Source organism: Mandrillus leucophaeus, unplaced genomic scaffold (assembly GCF_000951045.1).
Source record: "Mandrillus leucophaeus isolate KB7577 unplaced genomic scaffold, Mleu.le_1.0 Scaffold1295, whole genome shotgun sequence".
Lineage (NCBI taxonomy): Eukaryota > Metazoa > Chordata > Mammalia > Primates > Cercopithecidae > Mandrillus > Mandrillus leucophaeus.
The window spans coordinates 613,149-632,877 of NW_012101249.1; the positions used below are offsets into that span (position 1 = coordinate 613,149).

General features: G+C 35.4%; 1 protein-coding gene across 1 annotated transcript in view; it reads right to left on the reverse strand.

Moving 5' to 3' along the window:
* The window catches only part of MALRD1 (MAM and LDL receptor class A domain containing 1), a 694,737-nt gene that overhangs the window by 573,084 nt on the left and 101,924 nt on the right, over window positions 1-19,729 (reverse strand). The window contains exons 12-13 of the mRNA XM_011972480.1: window positions 16,519-16,616; window positions 7,551-7,724 (exon numbers count right to left, since the gene is read on the reverse strand). Of these exons, the coding sequence (XP_011827870.1) occupies window positions 7,551-7,724; window positions 16,519-16,616 (272 nt within the window). The remainder of the gene's footprint in view (window positions 1-7,550; window positions 7,725-16,518; window positions 16,617-19,729) is intronic.

Genomic DNA, 19,729 nt, shown 5'->3' on the forward strand with positions numbered 1-19,729 from the left:
CACAGCAACATGGCACAAGTATACATATGTAACAAACCTGCACGTTATGCACATGTACCCTAGAACTTAAAGTATAATAATAATAATAATAATAAAAGAAAGAAAAGGTGGCATACATACACCATGGAATACTATGCGGCCATAAAAAAGGATGAGTTCATGTCCTTTGTAGGGACACGGATGAAGGAAACCATCATTCTCAGCAAACTATCGCAAGGACAGAAAACCAAACACCACATGTTCTCACTCATAGGTGAAAACTGAACAATGAGATCACTTGGACACAGGAAGGGGAACAACACACACCGGGGCCTGTCGTGGGGTGGGGGGAGGAGGAGGGATAGCATTAGGAGATATACCTAATGTAAATGATGAGTTAATGGGTGCAGCACATCAACATGGCACATGGATACATATGTAACAAACTGCATGTTGTGCACATACATCCTAGAACTTAAAGTACAATAATAATAATAATAATAATAATAATAATAATAATAAAAGAGAATGTTGATGGGTGTCATAGGAATATAAGATTTTAAGAGAACAACAAATGAATCAGATAATAGATGGAGAGGAAAATTTCATGAGTTGGTACAGCTCAATTGGATAGCAACTAGATAGCATCTATTAAAAAAATTGCATAGACCATAAAAATTGAGTTCATTTCTTGGCATTTATCCTAGAGAGACACTCAAAGGTATACACATGAAGGCCTGTGAAGGAATGTTTATTTCAGTGCTGGTTTTGATGACAAATGACAGGAAAGAACTTACATGTGAATCAATCAATAGTGAGAAATACTATACAAGTTAAAAATAACATCTATCTACATGTGTCATTATGGAAAGAAATTTAACATGTGTTTTGGAGTAAAAAATTAAGTTACAGAAAAATATTATAGTATAATATTACTTAGGCTGAAAACATCCAACCGTTCAGATTTCCAAGTATATGTGGTACATTCATACATGTTAAGTAAATAGAAAATGGACTGGAAGTAAAAATAAATTGTTATCTATAAATACTCAATACAAAATCTATGGTGGGTGATGAGGATAGTCAGCAGGGACTGTTGCTTTATTTGCAATTTTTGATATTTTAATGTAATGTACATAATAATAATTTTTAAGATTCTGATTAGAGATGGTTTCTGTAGAATCTTAACCAACTAAGAAATGTAGCCTTCATTCCAGAGGCAGAAAATAACACAGGTTTTGAAGAAGGATCTTGGTAAAACATACACAAGTATTGTACTTTAGAGACATATTGTGTTTAATACCATTAAGTGATTGTGATTTTTTTGGACAGCTTTACGTTTGAAAGAGTTTTTCTAAATTTGTTATTATAATACATCTTGCATTGATGTCCATTAAAATAGAAGCTTAATTCTTCAGACTCATTAGACAAGCATTTGTTGACGATCATATTTGAAGGTCTGTGCTACTCAAAGAAAACTGGAGGAAAAAAGCGACTATTTGAGGCACTTCTCTATGCTCCTAAAAAGGTACCTGCTCACATTATTTGAATGGAATGGGTGGGCCCTGGGATGAAGTGAAGTAAAATGATGAGGTACTCTTTAAAATGTGGTTACATTATTTTACCTGAAGGGAACCACCAGGTTCTTTTAGATATTCAAAGTAAAATGGAAGAATAAATCCAACTTCAAAAGCCAAATAAAAGTAATATTAGTTCGTCTACATTTTGCTTACTTCTACATAATGAAATTCATAATTATACAATTAGAAATTGTAATTCTACCATTAATTAAAATCATACAAATTTTAAAATACAAGCAATTACTTCCTTCAAGAAATGTACGTTATACCTGTAAATAATGACCATTTCATGGCTTCAAAATCATCATGGTTGTTACTTTTTTTTTTATTGCTGGTTTTAACAAAACCACACACACACACATGTGTGTATATATGTATGTGTGTGTGTATATAAAATGCTGTGACCAATTCCCTTTTGGAACTACAGTTAGCATCAACCGGTAATCAGTAAGTGAGAAAGAGGTCACTCAGAAGAGCCGTTTCAACCACGGATGGAGGAAGAGTGAAAACCTCATTTGATAAGATTCTCAAGGTAATTGGAGAATTTACATTTTAAATTAAATTAGATGACTCTCTCTTCTAAAACTATTTTTTGGGATCTTGTTGATTTTTGTTTTATTCAATTATATTACTCCCTCTAAGAACAAAACAATTTCTTGCTTTCAGGAACCACAAAAATTCATAAATGTTCACAATCAAGTGATTACTTTTTATAAGTATAAAACTCAGGTGCTTTTCCAGAAAAATACACAATTAACACAGAAATCTTGTTTTCAAAAAAATAACAGGAGCAAAAAATGAATATGAATCCAAGAGAAAATAGATATACAGTAAGAAGGAGTAGAGAGGAATAGGAATATATTAATTTTTGAAGGATGATGATGGTATCAATAATAAGAGCAGCAGTCATCTTTTATTTAGCACTTACTACATGCCAGTCACATTCACTTGCTTTAATCCTGTGAAGATGATGCTATTTTCATCTTATTTTAAAGTGAAAGAAGCAGATTATAGAAGGAATTGGTTGAGCATTACATGTCAAGTAAGAAAAATACGTAAGCTGAGCCATTAATGATTACACCATCCTGTGTCTCTCTAACGAAATAAAGAGATAACTGGGCTTTAGTGGATGCTGCAGAATAGGGCAGCCTGGAGAAACAAGATTGCATGCAGCTCTAGATTAAGCAGGCCAAGGACACAGCAACTTCACGGAGACTCGATCACCTTTTACTTTTGTGTTATGAATCTTACCCTTCACTGAATCATCAAATAATGTCAGGAAATTGTTATTGATTTATATCATTGACTCCGATAAAGACAGAACATGGTATCCATCATTGTGGGAAATTTCACAAAAGGGTCATTTTAAAACGAAATCTAAAATATGATACAATTACATTTTAATGGGAAGCTCGAAGCAAGTAGAGCTACTTGAAATCAATGGACTACTCAGAAAAAAGTGCCACCTTGAGATACGAAAACAGCACAGCAGTTAGGGGGAAAAGAAATATTAAAAGAATATATTTATGTGAAAAGCTGAACATAGCAAGTGAGCAGGCCAAGTTAAAACAGGTTTGAAAACTACTATTAAGTCTTTGGCCTAAATTTTTCCAATAAAACTCTCACAAGAAATGGAGGGAATATTGAAATGTCATTAATTTGCTGTTCTTACAGAATAAACAGTAAACCTAATTCTTTGCCAGCAAGAAGAGCGAATGCCCTACCTAATTAGGGGTGTTGATTTCCTAAGAAACCCAAAGCAATATGTATTCTGTTATATTGTCTACAACTGACATCAAAAGAACCACACTGAATCAGAATTTCATGGCTAAAAGGGAACACAGAGGTCACATGATTTGATGTCTTTCTTCTTTCCAATATTTGGACTGGGTTACACTGTACTGTATAAATATGTTCAGAGCTCAGTCACATGGAACTGATGACTAGGCAATGACTAAGGTCACCCTTAAATGATTCAGGCTATTAACCTTAAATCCTAGCCTATTTCCAAGAAGACAAACTTTAAATATTTGAATATTTAAAAAGCTAGATTAACTATTTGTAGGTGTAATATCTTTTTCATTTGTTGTTGATAAAAGAACAAAGTAGAACTGTACTTAGCTAGAATCCTCACGTATATTTTCACATCTTTAAAAATACACTGAGAGAAATCAGGTTAGAGCCAACATATTAGCATCTTTTTTTTTTTTTCCAGAGGATAAGAAATGGGATGGAGAGACATACAAGGAAGACAAAAGTTGCATCTTCATGAGCAAACAAACTTTAACATTATAAGCAAATGAAATATTAACATTAGTTAATACTGAGGTACATTTGACTATTTGTTTCTCTCTGTATTAACTACTAGTTTGAAATATTTAATAGTAAATATATGCGATAATCGTGTATTGAATAGTACCATGTATATATCTGTGCCAGTGTATCTGTTTATTTATATTGTGTGTGTATAAAATCCAGACTAATTCACAACAGAACGTCAATACAAGTCCACAGTTCCTTATCTAAAGTCTTTGGGGCCAGATGAGTTTTGAAATGTGAATAGCTTAGAGCTGAGAATGGTAACATAACACTGAGAGTGTTTATTACATGATACCCTCTGGGAGATTGGGGGCAACACTGTCAAATCAAACCTATCACAAAAGGAGCTGCCTAAAGGCCTCACAGTGGTTCAGGGCAGCTTGGGTTTTGCTTCTAAACTCATTTTTAAAAAGCTTATTGCTTTCCAAATTTAATTTTCTAAATTGCTGATTAGATATTATAGGGCCGTCATGGCCTTCTTGAGAGTGAAATTTGAGGGAATTTTTTTTTTTAATTTTTCTTTTACTCATCTGTAGTTTCCAAAATAAACATGTGCTGTAGCCAACTCATAACTGGATTAAGTGGGGAGACACAGAGGAAAAATCTTAGCTTCTCTGGGTTGAATTAAACATGACTGAGACCTTGAAAGAACTCAGCATTGAGGCTGATTGGAGAGAAAAAGCAACACAAGGTGCTGAGCCACCAGCAGGGGGATGAAGGGAGAGGGAACAGCAGGGCTGGGTTAGAAACCCTCATACATCCATTGCAACAAAATCACAGAATCTAACCAAACCACTGCCCATCTACAAACTAGTTAATATGCCCCCCAGATAATAAGAGATAGTATCCATTTGCACTGCAAAGCAAAATCATTACTATATCCAAAAAGGAGAACATTAAACAGAAAACAAAAACTGCATTCACTGAAACTCTTCAGTAATGGTGATGGGTCAATGAGAGCTTCCAGCTGTAGACAGAAATGGCACGTGCTTCAACTCATATTTCTAAATTACCTACTGCTAGAAAGGACATTCTGTTTTCTTCTCAATATGTCAATTAATGACAAACTCTGAACGATCTTCTTGGTTAGTTTCATTCTAACTAAAAGCAAACTGAATGAAAACAATTTTCTATAGAATATAAATGCAGGAGGCAAAAGATCAAATTGTTCTGATTTCGTTGCCCTGCTCCTTGCAATGGAGATTGACACCAAAATGATTTCATGACCAGCCTTTGTGTCAAATGCTTCCCAATTAAGAGCTGCTAGTATTCACGATGTCTTTTTCCATTAAATATGAGAATAGAATAAATTGATCTTTGAGAAGGGAAGTTGCAGACTGTCACTGAGTGAAGAGGCCTTTAATGATTGAGCCTAGAGTTCTGATCAAGCAGAAATTCCCTTTTTAAAACAGAGAATACTAACATTTATTGAGTGTCTACTACTTCCAGACAATATCCAAGGAATAACCACAGCAATAAAAATAGCTAAATCCCGTGTCTATGCCAGATTCGCTTCCACGTGCTTTACAAGTATACACCATATAATCCTCACAATAACTCTATAAAGTAGAGAACAGTAATTGATTACAGTTGATGCTTATTCCCTATTCTTCCTGCTTCCATGGGAAGGCAGTTCCCTGTAGTAACATTGCTGTTACTTACCCCTCACTCTGTAGCAGGAGGAAGATTTAGCTGACTGTGAAGTTAGAAGAGTAACCTGGGGGAACTCGACTTATCCTCCTCTCCCATTCAACACCCCCTGTTGGGAGCCAGTCTGTCCTCAGGAGGCATGCATTCTGATATTATCTCTGGCTAATGGTAAGAGACTTCTCCTCGAGTATGAGCTCTATATTTCTCCAGCACAGTCAGTTGTTCTCTGGGTAATTCTATTTATTCTAAGATCAAGCATTATTTTAAACAAGTGACTCTACATTCTAAGGCCATCTGCTCCAAAATATGTATTGCCTACCTGTTTAACTTCTATATTTATCTCAATTTGTTCAGAAATGAGGACGAGATGACCTTAAAGCCCCAACTATTATCCTCACACCCTACTAGTGAAAGAGGCATAGAAGACTTGGGTAACTTGTCTGTGATCATACACTTTTTTGTCTTTGTTTTTTTTAAGATGGAGTCTTACTCTGTTGCCCAGGCTGGAGTGCAGTGGCGCCATCTCAGCTCATGGCAATTTCCACCTCCTGGGTTCAAGTGCTTCTCCTGCTCCAGCCTCCCGAGTAGCTGGGACTACAGGTGCGTGCCATCACGCTCGGCTAATTTTTTGTAGAGATGGGGTTTCACCATGTTACTCAGGATGGGCTCAATCTCCTGACCTCACGATCTTCCCGCCTCAGCCTCCCAAAGTGCTGGGATTACAGGCATGAGCCACTGCACCCAGCTGATCATACACTTTAACTTGAACCCAAGGTTCCAGAGCCCATGTTCATGGCTGCCATTCTAGCTGTATCATCTTTAATATTCAGACTCCCCTGGAGTATTGCTTTTATCATCACTGGTTTTCACACATTAGGAAATTTGATGCTCAAAGACAATATTTACACAGTCATTTAGCAAACAATGAGCAGAGCAGAGACTAAAACTCAGACCACCTGACTCCAAAACAGTGTGCTCTCCATCATATTACACTCCATCCAATCTAGTTTCCAAAATTGCTCTTTTCAAATGTCATCCAGAAGACTTATGTACAGGAGGGTAGAAATTAGAATGCCCATTTGACAAGATACAATTGCCTTCTTTTATTATTATATTTTATTAATACATAGTTGTACATATTTAAGGGGTAAATGTGATATTTTGATACATACATACATTGTGTCATGATCAGATAAAGGTAATTAGGATATCCATCACCTTACACACTTCTCATTTCTTTGTCTTGGGAATGCTCCAAATCTTATCTCCTAAATATTTTGAAATACACAATAACTTGTTGTAGTTGCCTACTGTGCTATCAAACACTAGAGCTTATTCCTTCTAACTACAATTTTTAACCATTAACAAACCTCCCTTCCTAACCTCCTCCTCCCCAACACCCTTCTCAGACTCTAGTAACCAGTATTCTCCTCTCTGCCTCCATGAGATCAATTTTTTAGCTCCCACGCGTGAGTGAGAACCTGCCATATTTGTCTTTCTGTGCCTGGCTTATTTCACTTAATATAATGTCCTCCACTTCCCAAAGGTGGATAACATGCTCAATGTTACCAGACAGCAGAAAGTGAGACAATAAGATTAATATATTACAGCCCAAGTCAGATTTTGTTTTCACTACATCATATAATCCAACGTCTTCACTTCGAGAAAGAAATCATTTTAAGTTACTCTTCTCTCTGCCATCTTATTCATTTCTTATCTCCACTTTTGCTACTATTCTACACATACTTCTTGAGCGTATAGTCAAAACAATCTCTCTACTCATCCCAGATCATGTGTTTGATCTCTGAATGTGTTTGCTTCATTAATGTTGAATAAATTCATGAGCTATGTGTATTATTTTGTTATCTGAAAGGATTAGCATTAAATAAGTGTCTTCGTTGTATTAATTTCTTATGCACTTACCTGAAAAGGTATGAGCTATATGTGTTATATTGTTATCTGAAAGGATTAGCATTAAATAAGTGTCTTCCGTTGAGTGGTATTAATTTCTTATGTGCTTACCTGAAAAGGTAGAGTAGATTCTCCCGCTTTTGCAATGAGATCAATTTTTGCATGGCTCCACTGAGATTCGGAGAATCTGATTATTTTGCCTTGCTTTTGCAAGTTTCCATCTAGAGATGTTCTTGTAAACACTGAGAGATGTGAATGTTGAGACAAATGATACCAAAACTGCACCTGTTGAAAACATATTTTCAATTATATAAATATTCCATTGACCTGTCTCTGGTAGTTTTTCCTATAATTTGAAATATTCATGACCTCAGGTGATCTGCCTGCCTCCCATCTCTACTAATAATCCAAAAATTAGCCAGGTGTGGTGGCGTGCGCGTGTAATCCCAGCTGTTCGGGAGGCTGAGGTAGGAGAATCGCTTGAACCCAGAAGGTGGGGAGGTTGCAGTGAGCTGAGATCATGCTGTTGCACTCCAGCCAAGGCAATGAGAGAGAGACTCCATCTCAGAACCAACAACAACAACAACAAACTATGTATATATATTCCAAACAACTTCTGTGTTAAATATAATCTTCTCAATTCTCCTTTCCCCCAGATGTGTAACCCAGTCATGGCAGTACTATTGTTTCCATGGAAGTTTCCAGAATCCTTCTCTGACTTCTTATAAATCTGGGAGGTACACGTTGAGACTCAACATTAAAAATCAAGTATCACTATACATACTTGATGTTTCAAACAAGAAAAAGTTTCCTTAAAAATTATTTTTAGTTTAATTTTAAAAACTGTAATTAATACTTTATACTAATTTAGTCTCTGTGGTAACATTACCAAATTACTTGGAAGCTCACAGGGTACTGGTAATCAATAATTGAGCCAAGTAAGACAACATTCTTCGAGGGCAGGGAAGCTTAATCATTTCACTTCCTATTCACCATTAAGAATAACACAATCTAAAGGTTTGATGGCTTAACTACATAGTAAAGAGAATAGAGAGGATTATTCCAGGTGCTGATAGCAGTAGCCCTAAAATGAAATTCCATACTGTTACTGATTCAACCAATATTTACTGAGCACTTTCTAAGTACCTGGAGCTGTATGAGGCAAAAATTAATTCATTCAATGTTGTTTGGATGATTCATTCTGTAAAATATGCCCACAAAACCTCCATTAAAACAAGTTCAGATATGCTGCAGTCAAATTTTTTTGCTTCTTCTGATTATCACATAACAGGTCCTAAGGCTGTATGTTTTAAAGAAAAACTCAACATTTAAAGATGAGGTCCCTCAAAAGTGGAACATTTCTCTTTAGATTGAGCAATATTTTTTCAGGTTTGTTATATTTTAAATTCTTTTTAAAAAATGTTTTCTTATTCATCATTGTGCTTTTATACTGATACATGGACAGATACTAGTGTATATATAGGCAAACCATGCATTTCACTGTTGAGACCCAATTCCAGTGATGAATGTTGACTGAAAAAGATGTTTTAAATGCTTTAAAAAATTTTTTTTCATTTCATAGCATCAAGTATTCTATTTGGTACAAATTTTTATCAATGTCTACTTAATTGTGACCACCTGATTTAAAAATTCTGATTGTTTAATTTCATTTTAGATTTTATTACTGTACTTACCTTAATTCACACCTTGACAGGTAAGTTAGAAACAAAAATAATGGAAATGTTTAATTAAATTCCATGGAAAGAGATGATTCATGTTTCTCAACTGCAATTAAATTTTAGATCCCTGCTGTAAGTTTCACTATGTCCCACGCTTGTAAATATGCAAAACACAGCTTGAAACCTAGTTGTACAAGAGATGTGCATGTCCCATTAGAATTTCGAGCTGTCAAACTGTCACTCAGTACATCACCAGTGTGAAGTTATTTTAATAGTGTATTAAGTATAAATGCCAATGGGATCTATATTCAATGGGATAAGAGCTCGGAACTTATATATAATTTACTTTTTTACAGAATTTGCATTATGGAGACTTAAATTCTTAAGTTATTAGATACCAAGAAATGTTCCATTATCTTTTCAATTTCTGAGGGTGAAATCACTGAACAAAAGTTATTGATACAGCTCACAATTTTTTAAAATTCATTGTTTTTTCTATTTACTTTTAGGTTCAGGGGTACATGTGAAGATTTGTTACATAGGTAAACACATGTCACGGGGGCTTGTTGTACAGATTATTTAGTCACCCAGGTACTAAACCTTGTACCCAATAGTTATCTTTTCTGCTCCTCTCCCTCCTCCACTCTCCCCACTAAAGTAGACCCCAGTTTCTGTTGTTTTCTTCTTTGTGTTCATATGTTCTCATTATTTGCTCCCAACTTGTAAGTGAGAACATGTGGCATTTGGTTTTCTCTTCCTGTGTTAGTTTGCTGAGGAAAATGGCCTCCAGCTCCACCCGTGTTCCCACAAAAGACATGATCTTTTTCTTTTTATATGGCTGCATATTTCGTAGTACATATGTACCACTCTTTCTTTATACAATCTGTCATAGATGGGCATCTAGGTTGATTCCATGTCCTTGCTACTGTAAATAGTGCTGCAATGACCATTCACATGTATGTGTCTTTATGATAGAATGATGTCTTTTTTCTTTTTTTTTCTTTCTTTCTTTCTTTTTTTTTTTTTTTTTTTGAGACAGGGTTTCACTCCAGTTGTTTGGGCTGGAGTGCAGTGGCGTGTTCATGACCCACTGCAGCCTCAACCTCCCGAGCTCAGGTAATTCTCCCACCTCAGCCTCCTCAGTAATTGGGACTACAGGCATGCACCACCATGCCCAGCTATTTTTTTTTTTTTTTTTAATTTTCAGTAGAGATGAAGGTTTCACCATGTTACCCAGACTGGTCTTGAACTCCTGGACTCAAGCAATCCACCCACTTCACCTGCCCAAAGTGCAGGGATTACAGGCGTGAGCCACTGCCCCGACCTACAGTAGAATAATTTCTATTACTCTGGGCATATATACCCAGTAATAGGATTGCTGGGTGGAATGGTTGTTCTGCTTTTAGCTCTTTGAGGAGTTGCCATACTGCTTTCTGCAATAGTTGAACTAATTTACACTCCTATCAACAGTGTATAAGCATCCCTTTTTCTCCACAACCATGCCAGCATGTTATTTTTTGACATTTTAATAATGGCCATTCTGACTGGTGTGAGACGGTATCTCATTGTGGTTTTGATTTGAATTTCTCTAATGATCAATTTTAAGTTACTGATACAAGCTGTGATTTCACACAAGCAGTACTCAAGTATGCAAACTCTGTGCCTCTCAGCCTGGTATATGCCAGTAGCAGAACACTAAACCTTAAACTCCAAATCATGAAACATGTCATAAATTCCTCACAGAACTTATTATAGTAATTTGTGTTTTCCAGGTATTCACTTAATATGTATTGGGAAAAAAAGAAGAAATGAGTGGCCTGTTAACATAGGTGCTTAAGTAAATGCCTGTAAACATTCAGAAATATATATAGAGAGAAAATAGACACAGAGAGAGAGAGAGAGAGAGAAGAGAGGAAGGAAGATAATCTGTTCTATGTCAAAAAATGTATAAGGCATTATGGGTTCTTAGGGACCTTTGAGTCTTTTGGAGGAAGAGTGGCAAAAGAAAATGAGTATTTAATTATAATGAGCATAACTACAAAAGTGTGAAAATAGGGTGGCTATTAAATTTAAATTAATTAAAATGAAAATGAAAAATTCAGTTTCTCAGTTATGTTTTTGTTGTTGTTATTGTTGTTGTTGTTTTTGAGACAGAGCTTCGTTCTGTTGCCCAGGCTGGAGTGCAGTGGCGAAATCTCGGCTCACTGTAGCCTCTGCCTCCCAGGTTCAAGCAATTCTCCTGCCTCAGCCTCCTGAGTAGCTGGGACTACAGGCACGTGCCACCACGCCCGGCTAAGTTTTGTATTTTCAGTAGAGATGGGGTTCCACCATGTTGGCCAGGATGATCTTGATCTCCTGACTTCGTGATCCATCCTCCTCGGCCTCCCAAAGTGCTGGAATTACAGGCATGAGCCACTGCGCCCGGCCTCTCAGTTATGTTTTAAATGCTCAATAGCTAGCTCTATGTAGCTAGTAGCTACTATACTTAACATAGGGGACATTGTCCATCATCCCAGAATGTCGCATTAAACAGGTCTGCAAAGCATGTAAGTGAAAATGACACCAAACATTCAAATTTTATTTACTACTTGATCATTTTTAAAGGAAATTTTCTTGACGCATGCCTGAATCATTCAAAAGCAGTTAAGTAAAATGTTAACAAAAAGGGCTTGCTTTTATTTTTCTTGGGTCTCCATTGAGGCAGATTTTATATACAGTATGACTATATTCAAGACTTTGAATCAATGCATTCAAGAGAATTTCATGTGGTTAAAAAAGTTTCCAACAAAGCAGTTCTTTTTGAATATTGAAGACAAAAACGGAAGCTCCAATTATTTTATTTTTAATTGTATTCTTATGATTTTAAATTATTTCTATTTTTAAAGTATCTAAATATGTATACATTAAATCATATATTTTACTACTAAAGGAAAGAATATCTGGTGATTTACAGCAGTTATTGTATATGGGTAAGTACCTAAGCTGGAGAGGGGGTGACAGTCTTAGTTCCATTGGCTCTTGTTTCTGTACAGTGCCTCTGGGGCCTTGGACTCTCTGATACTTCAGTCTGGGACACCCAAGGTGTCCCAGGTCATGATTCGGAAGTTTAAAACGACACCCAAGGTCATGACTCAGAAGTTTAAAATGATTTCTTCCTTATTTTTCTGTTTTCTTTTTTTTTTTTTTTTAATTTTGATCATCTCTTGTTGAAACTCTCCTCTTCAAATTTTCTGCCAATTTTTTCAACTTGCCTATGGCCTTTGTTCTAATTCCTTCTCAATCTCAGAGCTCCTTGGTCAGATCTTCATGGCCATTCTCTATTTTATTCCAAACCCTCAGCAAACTCTGCCTTCTCTGCTTCACATCAGACCCTTTACGCCTTCCTCAGTCTGTTTATTGCCACACTTATTGCACCTTTATAAGATCTAGAATACGAAGATACAGAAGAACAAGCGTAGCCAAAAAAGCAAAATAAATAAATGGGAGAAATGAAAAAAAAAAATACAAGCTAAGATATCTACAGCGGCTCAAAATTCAGCTAGGAATAAGTATATATTGAAAGAGGGAATCATTCATCACATACATAAACACACAGACACACAAACACCTCCCTCACCATTACCATAGTGATTTTTATGGCTCCTAGTCAATTACACTTTTTCCTGGGCATTCTTTTCCTGAACAAGCTTACATTGAGGTTTAGAATCTTCAATAAAACAGAATCTGTTTTTCTAGTTTAAATGATTAATCTTCAGGTGCTTTGATAAACAGAGTGGAGAGAGAGCACCTGCTCGCCCTTTCCTCTGTAGACCGTCGCTTCCTCTAGAATCCATCAGCTATTGTAACATTGATCTTTGGATTAAACACAATGACCAGGGACTAGAGCACAACTGTACCATTCCAGGACATGCTCCAAAATTATTTTTTTTTCTAAATTGTTCTTTGACTCGAGTTCATTGTCCTACTTTGGGGACATTGTAAGACATGGCCTTTGAAAACTCCTTGAGATTTGTAAGTAGAGTATAATTATTATACTGGACTTACCCTCTTGTAGCTTGGAGCATTTTACACTGAATTGCTGTCAGTATCCCCCACTAAACTACATTTTATTAGAGCAAGTATGTGTTTAGGTTGTTGCCATTATATTCCCTGCATCAAGGACTGTAATCAACACACAGTAGATAAGCAATATATATGTGTTGGATCGTAGGCATAATGTTTACTTTCGTATCATAGCAAGCACTCAAGAGGAGAAGTCTCAGAATAACTATTTTTAGTTTTGTTTTTTTTCTTTTTACTTCCTTGAATCTGAACCACATGTGGCCCTCTCTTCATTGGCAGACTCAAATGTGTAGGCTGGCCCTAATAAACCTTACTTTGGGATCCAACCCATCTCTGGTTTCATCTACCTTTGTCCTGATTTTACTGAAGGAATATTAATGTAATTGTAAAACAAGTTGGAGAACTAAAAACAAAAGAAAGATCAATAGATGAACATACAAATTTTGAAAGCAAAAGCTTCATATTATCCATCTTCCTGTATTTAATTGTAAAGTCCTAAAAGTAAGAGATTATGTTATTTACACAGTAACTCAAATATGAGAATTCAGAAAATATTAGTATCCACATTAATTCCCTTCATACTTTATGTTTCCTAGTTAATTGTAAACAGTAGCAGGATTTCAACAGCATAAGATAGAATGGCTTTGGGCTTCCTCGTGTTCTGTTAGTCCTATCTCATATTTCAAAGAAAAATGCCAATTTTCCACTAGTGGCTGAAGGGACTTTTGAAGCGTAAATTAAAGTCCGCATCTTGAACAATGATTAGCTGCGGGAACAACTGTCCATGCTGATGTCATGTGTTGGCCACATATAAAGTACAAGGTAATCCATGTAAATTGGCCCTAAAATTGTGCTGTTAGAGATGGCAACTCACAAGAAAGCTCAAGTTGCTTTAAAGTCCTTTCAAAAAAAGAAAAAATTCTTAACTGTATCAGCCTGATAGGATTATGTAGGAAAAAAAAAAAAAAAACATATACTTTCAGAAAACGAAGGCTTTAATCATGTCAAAGTACCCCACACTGGTTATCTCACTGCTTGACTCTACTACCTTATAATGAAGAACACTGGTTCCATGAAAGCACTATTAATAACGTTCCAATTCAGAGGACTGGCTAGATTTTCCAATTACCCAAGAAGGTAAGAATTTGTTTTGTTTGCTTATTCTGTAACTTTTATGTAAGAAAATATCACATATTGCCACAAACTTATAAAAACAGTCATATTATAGTCTTAGAAAAATCCTGAGAACCTTAGCTATGTGTATCTCAGACTATCAATAACATTCTCCTACAGTCTAGTCCTACTTCCTAAACTGGAAAGCATTATAAAGCAACTCAAATATCCTTCCTGCTAACTCAAAGACTCCTAAAATTCAAGCACATAGAGAAAAGCATGAAAAACAAATATCTCTTCTGGCAGTCTGTAGTGGCTCCTTGAAACAGTCTCAGTTTTTCAAAAACCAAGGCAAACCATGAAGTCCGCATCCACAGCCTTTAGAAATCGAAGCCTTGGTTTCAACATAAACTAGCAAGCACTCAAAGTGTCCATGACAGCATTTTCACTGAGACCCCACCTAAATAACACCCTCAACCCCAACTAAGTCACAAATTTAAGCAACAATTAAGTGTCCTCAAGTGGAAACAATGATAAACTGAAACTCAATCCCGGCGACCACAAATCAATGGCTATCAGGAAGCATACAATGAGAGGAAATATAGATTACCTTTTAAAATCATATACATACGTTTGATTTCTCAGGGACTCTAGGTGAGTCATAGGAATTTCTAATACACTCTTAATATCTTCAAATTTGTGTAAAGCAGGCAGAATTAACACATCGTATTCCTTTACATTCAATTTCTTCTATACAACTGACATTCGTGGTCTCATCACATTAATGTATGACCTTGAATTAAATCTAAGTTAGCTTGTAGTTTCAAAGAACAAGTGCTTCTGGACTTCTGGATTTTTCCCTCCAAAAAAAAAAAAAAAAAAAAAAAAAAGAGGAATATATGCTATTATTAGTAGTAGTTGCTTATACCAAACCATCTTATAGGATTTAATTAAAATAAAGAGGTGGGAATGGGTAAAAGGCATTTGGATAAAATGGAAATGGAGACCAGGCAGTTGTTTTAATTCTTATTCTCACAAAGAAATGGGAAAAAAAAAAAAAAAAAAAAAAAAGAAAGGAAAAGAAAGTATCTTTAGGACTTTAAAGTATCTATGGGACATCACTATTAAGAACTCAGGACACTCCCACTTAGACTTATTCCAAACTCAAAGTATAATTAGGTTTATACCTGGGAATAATATGTCACTTATCACCAGGGATGCCCAAGCAAATTGCTGTAACACTACACTTACAGGCAGTGAATGTACTGTGTGGCACTACTGATCTCTTCAATATTTTCTGACAAGTAAAGATCAAAAAATGAGCTGAAATCCTAAGGGCGAGAGGCATGTTGGAGCTCTCAAAAGGACTGAAAACAAGACAAGTTGAATAGAGACCCCTGATTTAGGTGTTACTTTTATGGAAAGCAAAGGAATTATGTTGACTGAATTAAGATTATATTTGGTACATATATACCAATATTTGGTACAAACATTGCTTACCTATTATGTACCAAATATTTTGCCAGGTGCTTTATTTAATCACATTTTAATCCTTGTCATTATTCCACACAATCGTGTATGCTTCCAGTGTAAATGCTGACATTTAATCCATAGAATCATGTATGTTTCTGGTGTAGACACTAAGTCTCAAAAGGAATATACAATTTGTCTGAGCCACAATTACAAAGTGGCAAAAGAGACCTGAGCCAAGTCTGACTCGTCCGTCCTCTCTAATATGCTGCTGAAATAAAAAGAGTATTTCACTGCTTGGTTTGTGTTTACCTGGCACCAGAGGACTCATTTGAAAAACTCAAATTTCAGTAAATATAATCATTTTTTCTGTATACATTTATCTTTACTTTTCCATTCGTCTTTCTTTCAACAAACACTTATTTAACTGACTTTATTTTTCTCAATGCACATTGTTGGCCAAACATTTTGGCAATATGTATCCACAGCTTTAGATTATTGAAATGACTGTGTGAAAAGAATATAAAATAACAGAAAGCTTCTTTAATAGCCGCCCCCAAAGAATGGTGCCAGTTACGTGTTACAAATGGTCTTTTAGAAGGACATGGCATTTCGTGTTGAAATAGCGCATATAAATCTCTTAATTCATCATTAAAGTGATAGTAAAACATGGCAGGCATTTACTAGCAGAATAACCCAAGCCCAGCAATTTACAACTACAGAATGGCCAATGGAAATTCAGAACAGTTGATTACCTGACATGGGTTTGAGGCAGTGAGCAATTTTGTAAGAACAGGACTTCCAAGCTTGGCCACCCCAGGGGAGTGCTGTGCCTCCAAATAAATAAATGATCCTGCAAAAACAAAGGGAAAGTCATACGGATACAAGTTCTCTTACACATTTAGCTGTTCTTTGCTCCAGAATCTTATCCTTGAACATGTTAAACTATCAATTAGATAAGGAAAATTACATTTTTACATATTTACTATTATGGTTTGTAGATAACAAATAGCATTTATACATGTATAACATTAAATACCTAAAATAACATTTAATCAATTAAAACAAGCTCTTGATCCAAATCACCTGAACAAACATTTTTATTGGCTTCATTTATGTCATAGAGTTTGACATCAAATTAAATGAAGCTTCTAAGCTGACAATTAGATATTCAACATGCCCTTCATGAAATACCCACAAGAGCTTTATTTTTTAGTTTCCTCACAAAGTACTGAAGGATATGAGCTTATGGAATGAATTTTAGTTTCTCAGGTTTGACATTGTTGTCTGTGCTAGAGGGGATGAAAGCTTAATTAAAGATCTAATCTGAACATTAACAAAATAACCGCTTTTAGATTTTAACTACGACGGATGTGCTCATAGCAAATGTGCAGGGGATAACATCTCTCAGCAGCTTAAAAGATCACATGTTCGGAGCTGCTGTCTGGGGTAGTTTCACTGAATATTGAAGACTTACAAGGAAGGCTATACCCAAGAATGTCAAGGTCTGATCCTGCCCTTTGATAATCACAATGATGGGCAATTTGGAAAACCAACTATTTTCACTGGAAAATACCATATTCAGAGAGTGATTTTCCTAGAGACAAGTTAATGCTGACTGCACAGAAAGGAAAGGATTTAGAATTAGAATGTATTATTTTATAGACTCCACCATGTGTTAAACCAAACAACCAAGGGTGTGAGACAGCAGTGCCATCTTTGAGTAGGAAAAATATAAACCCAAGTTTATATTGTTTTTAAACCTCAAAACCAACTTGGAAAGATAAAGATTATTGTTCCCAAATTCCAAACTATGGGTAATGGAAACAGCATATGCAAGCAAGTTCATTAAATTCTCTATGCTTCACCTAGAAAGGAAAAGAGTAGAAAAAGGTCACTTCGAAAAATTCTTCCACCTAAAAACGCTCAGGTTTAGGTAAAATTCAACTGAATATTTTTAAAAAGACAATCCAAATTCTAAAAACAAATGAACCAGTATTCAAAGACCTTACTCCTCCAGTCATTTAAAAGAATATACACGATTTCAAACAAGCAGTTAATGAAGGTGAGAACATGTACACATTAAGACACCAATATCTGAAAGGAGCAAAAGGTCTGAATAAATCATTTAGACAACAAAAGTAACTGAAAAAGTAATGAAAAGAAAACCTAACAAGAAATGTATGGTGCCACATCTGAGTTAAATTTTCTTTCTTTTCTTTTTTTTTTTTTTTCTTCCTGAGACAGGGTCTGGCTCTGTCACCTAGGCTAGAGTGCAGTAGCATGATTATGACTCACTGCTGCCTGGAACTCCCGGGTTCAAACAATCCTCCAGCTTTAGCCTCCCACTGGGACTGCAAGAGCACACTACCACATACAGCAAATTTTTCCATTTTTTTTGTAGGGACAGAGTCTCAAACTCCTGACCTCAAGCAATCCTCTTGCCTTGGTCCTTCAAAGTGCTTGGATTTCAAGCATGAGCCACTGTACCTGGCTCCCTGTTTAATTTTTAAAAAACAAACATTTGCAACATTATTCGAGGAACCTTAGATCTTAGAAAAATATGGAGAGCTTCCTGATTCATTTTAGGTTGCCAGAATATCTTTAATTTTTAATAAAACTGATGAAAACAGGACAAAATTTAAAACTCTAGAGAGCAACCTCACTTGTGAGCATAGGAACAAATATTCTAATTAAAATGATATCGAATAAATTTGAAATCATTATCCAAAAATAGTGTGTCTTGATTAATCTGAGCCTTCTGAGAATGGAGGTTTGGTTTAATTTAGGAGCTCGGTCACCACATTCAATTACATCAACAAAATGAAAGTATCAAGTCATAGAATCCTATCTAAATGTTGAAAAGACTATGGAAAACCAGTGAACAATTTCAAGTCACAAACCTTAATAAAACAAAAGGAAATAATTAAATAAAGACTAATGAACAACCCCAAAATAAATAGCATTCTAAATGACAAAACAATAATTAAAATGAGAAATGACATAATATATTTCTGTCATAATTATCAATTAGAGATAATAGTAGACAATATATATTATCTTAGACTAATATTATCTTAAAGGTCTGGTGAATGTAGAAGCCAAGGAAATAAAACATCTCGTAGACATTATAGAAAGAGAGAGGCAAATTTCTCATGTTTTACCAATATTATAATTGTAAAAATGGAAAGCCAAAGTATTATATTTTTTATAATTATAGTATCATTTAAACAATTTGGCAAGCTAAATGGAAACAGGTATGTTATAAAATTACTTCTCTTAACTTAGCAGTAAGTTTCTAGATATAGAAACAGCAAGAAAAGTCCAACTCCTGATAGCAAAATTAACTTTTTTTAATGTAGGAATAAATTTAACAGAAAAGGGACATGATTTATATGAAGAACATTAAAAACTTTGTGAAAGACTACAAACTCCCTGGTTAGATGAAGAGAGATAACATGTTTCTAGATGGAAAGATAATAGAATTAAAATACGAAGTTACTGACCATTGATTGGGAAGCTAAATGCTATCCTACGATAATTTTAACCAAATATTTAGAAAGTTGATAATACTGTATTAAAATTAATATGTGCAGGTAAGGGGTATAGAGAGCCTAAACTCTGACCACAGGCCCAGGGACTTCTAGGAATATGTCCCTTGATTTATCTTCCTATAAGCCTGCTCTAAACAATGAACCAAGTTGGAGAAATGTGGAATTTAGCAATTGTATTCCCGGTAACGGCAAGGAGTTTACTTCTGGTAATCAGAATTGTTTATTGTAAAACTCTTACACACCCACATATCCCAGAGGGGCTATGTGATCCGCACAATATAAAAATTAAAGGAGGGAGTGAATAGTCTCCCTGGGTTAAAGTGTTCACATCTGGCTCGACCTCATCTTCTGCACAACATGCATCCTTGTTAATGCACGGGCCTAAAAGTAACACCTCACATGTTTTGAGAAC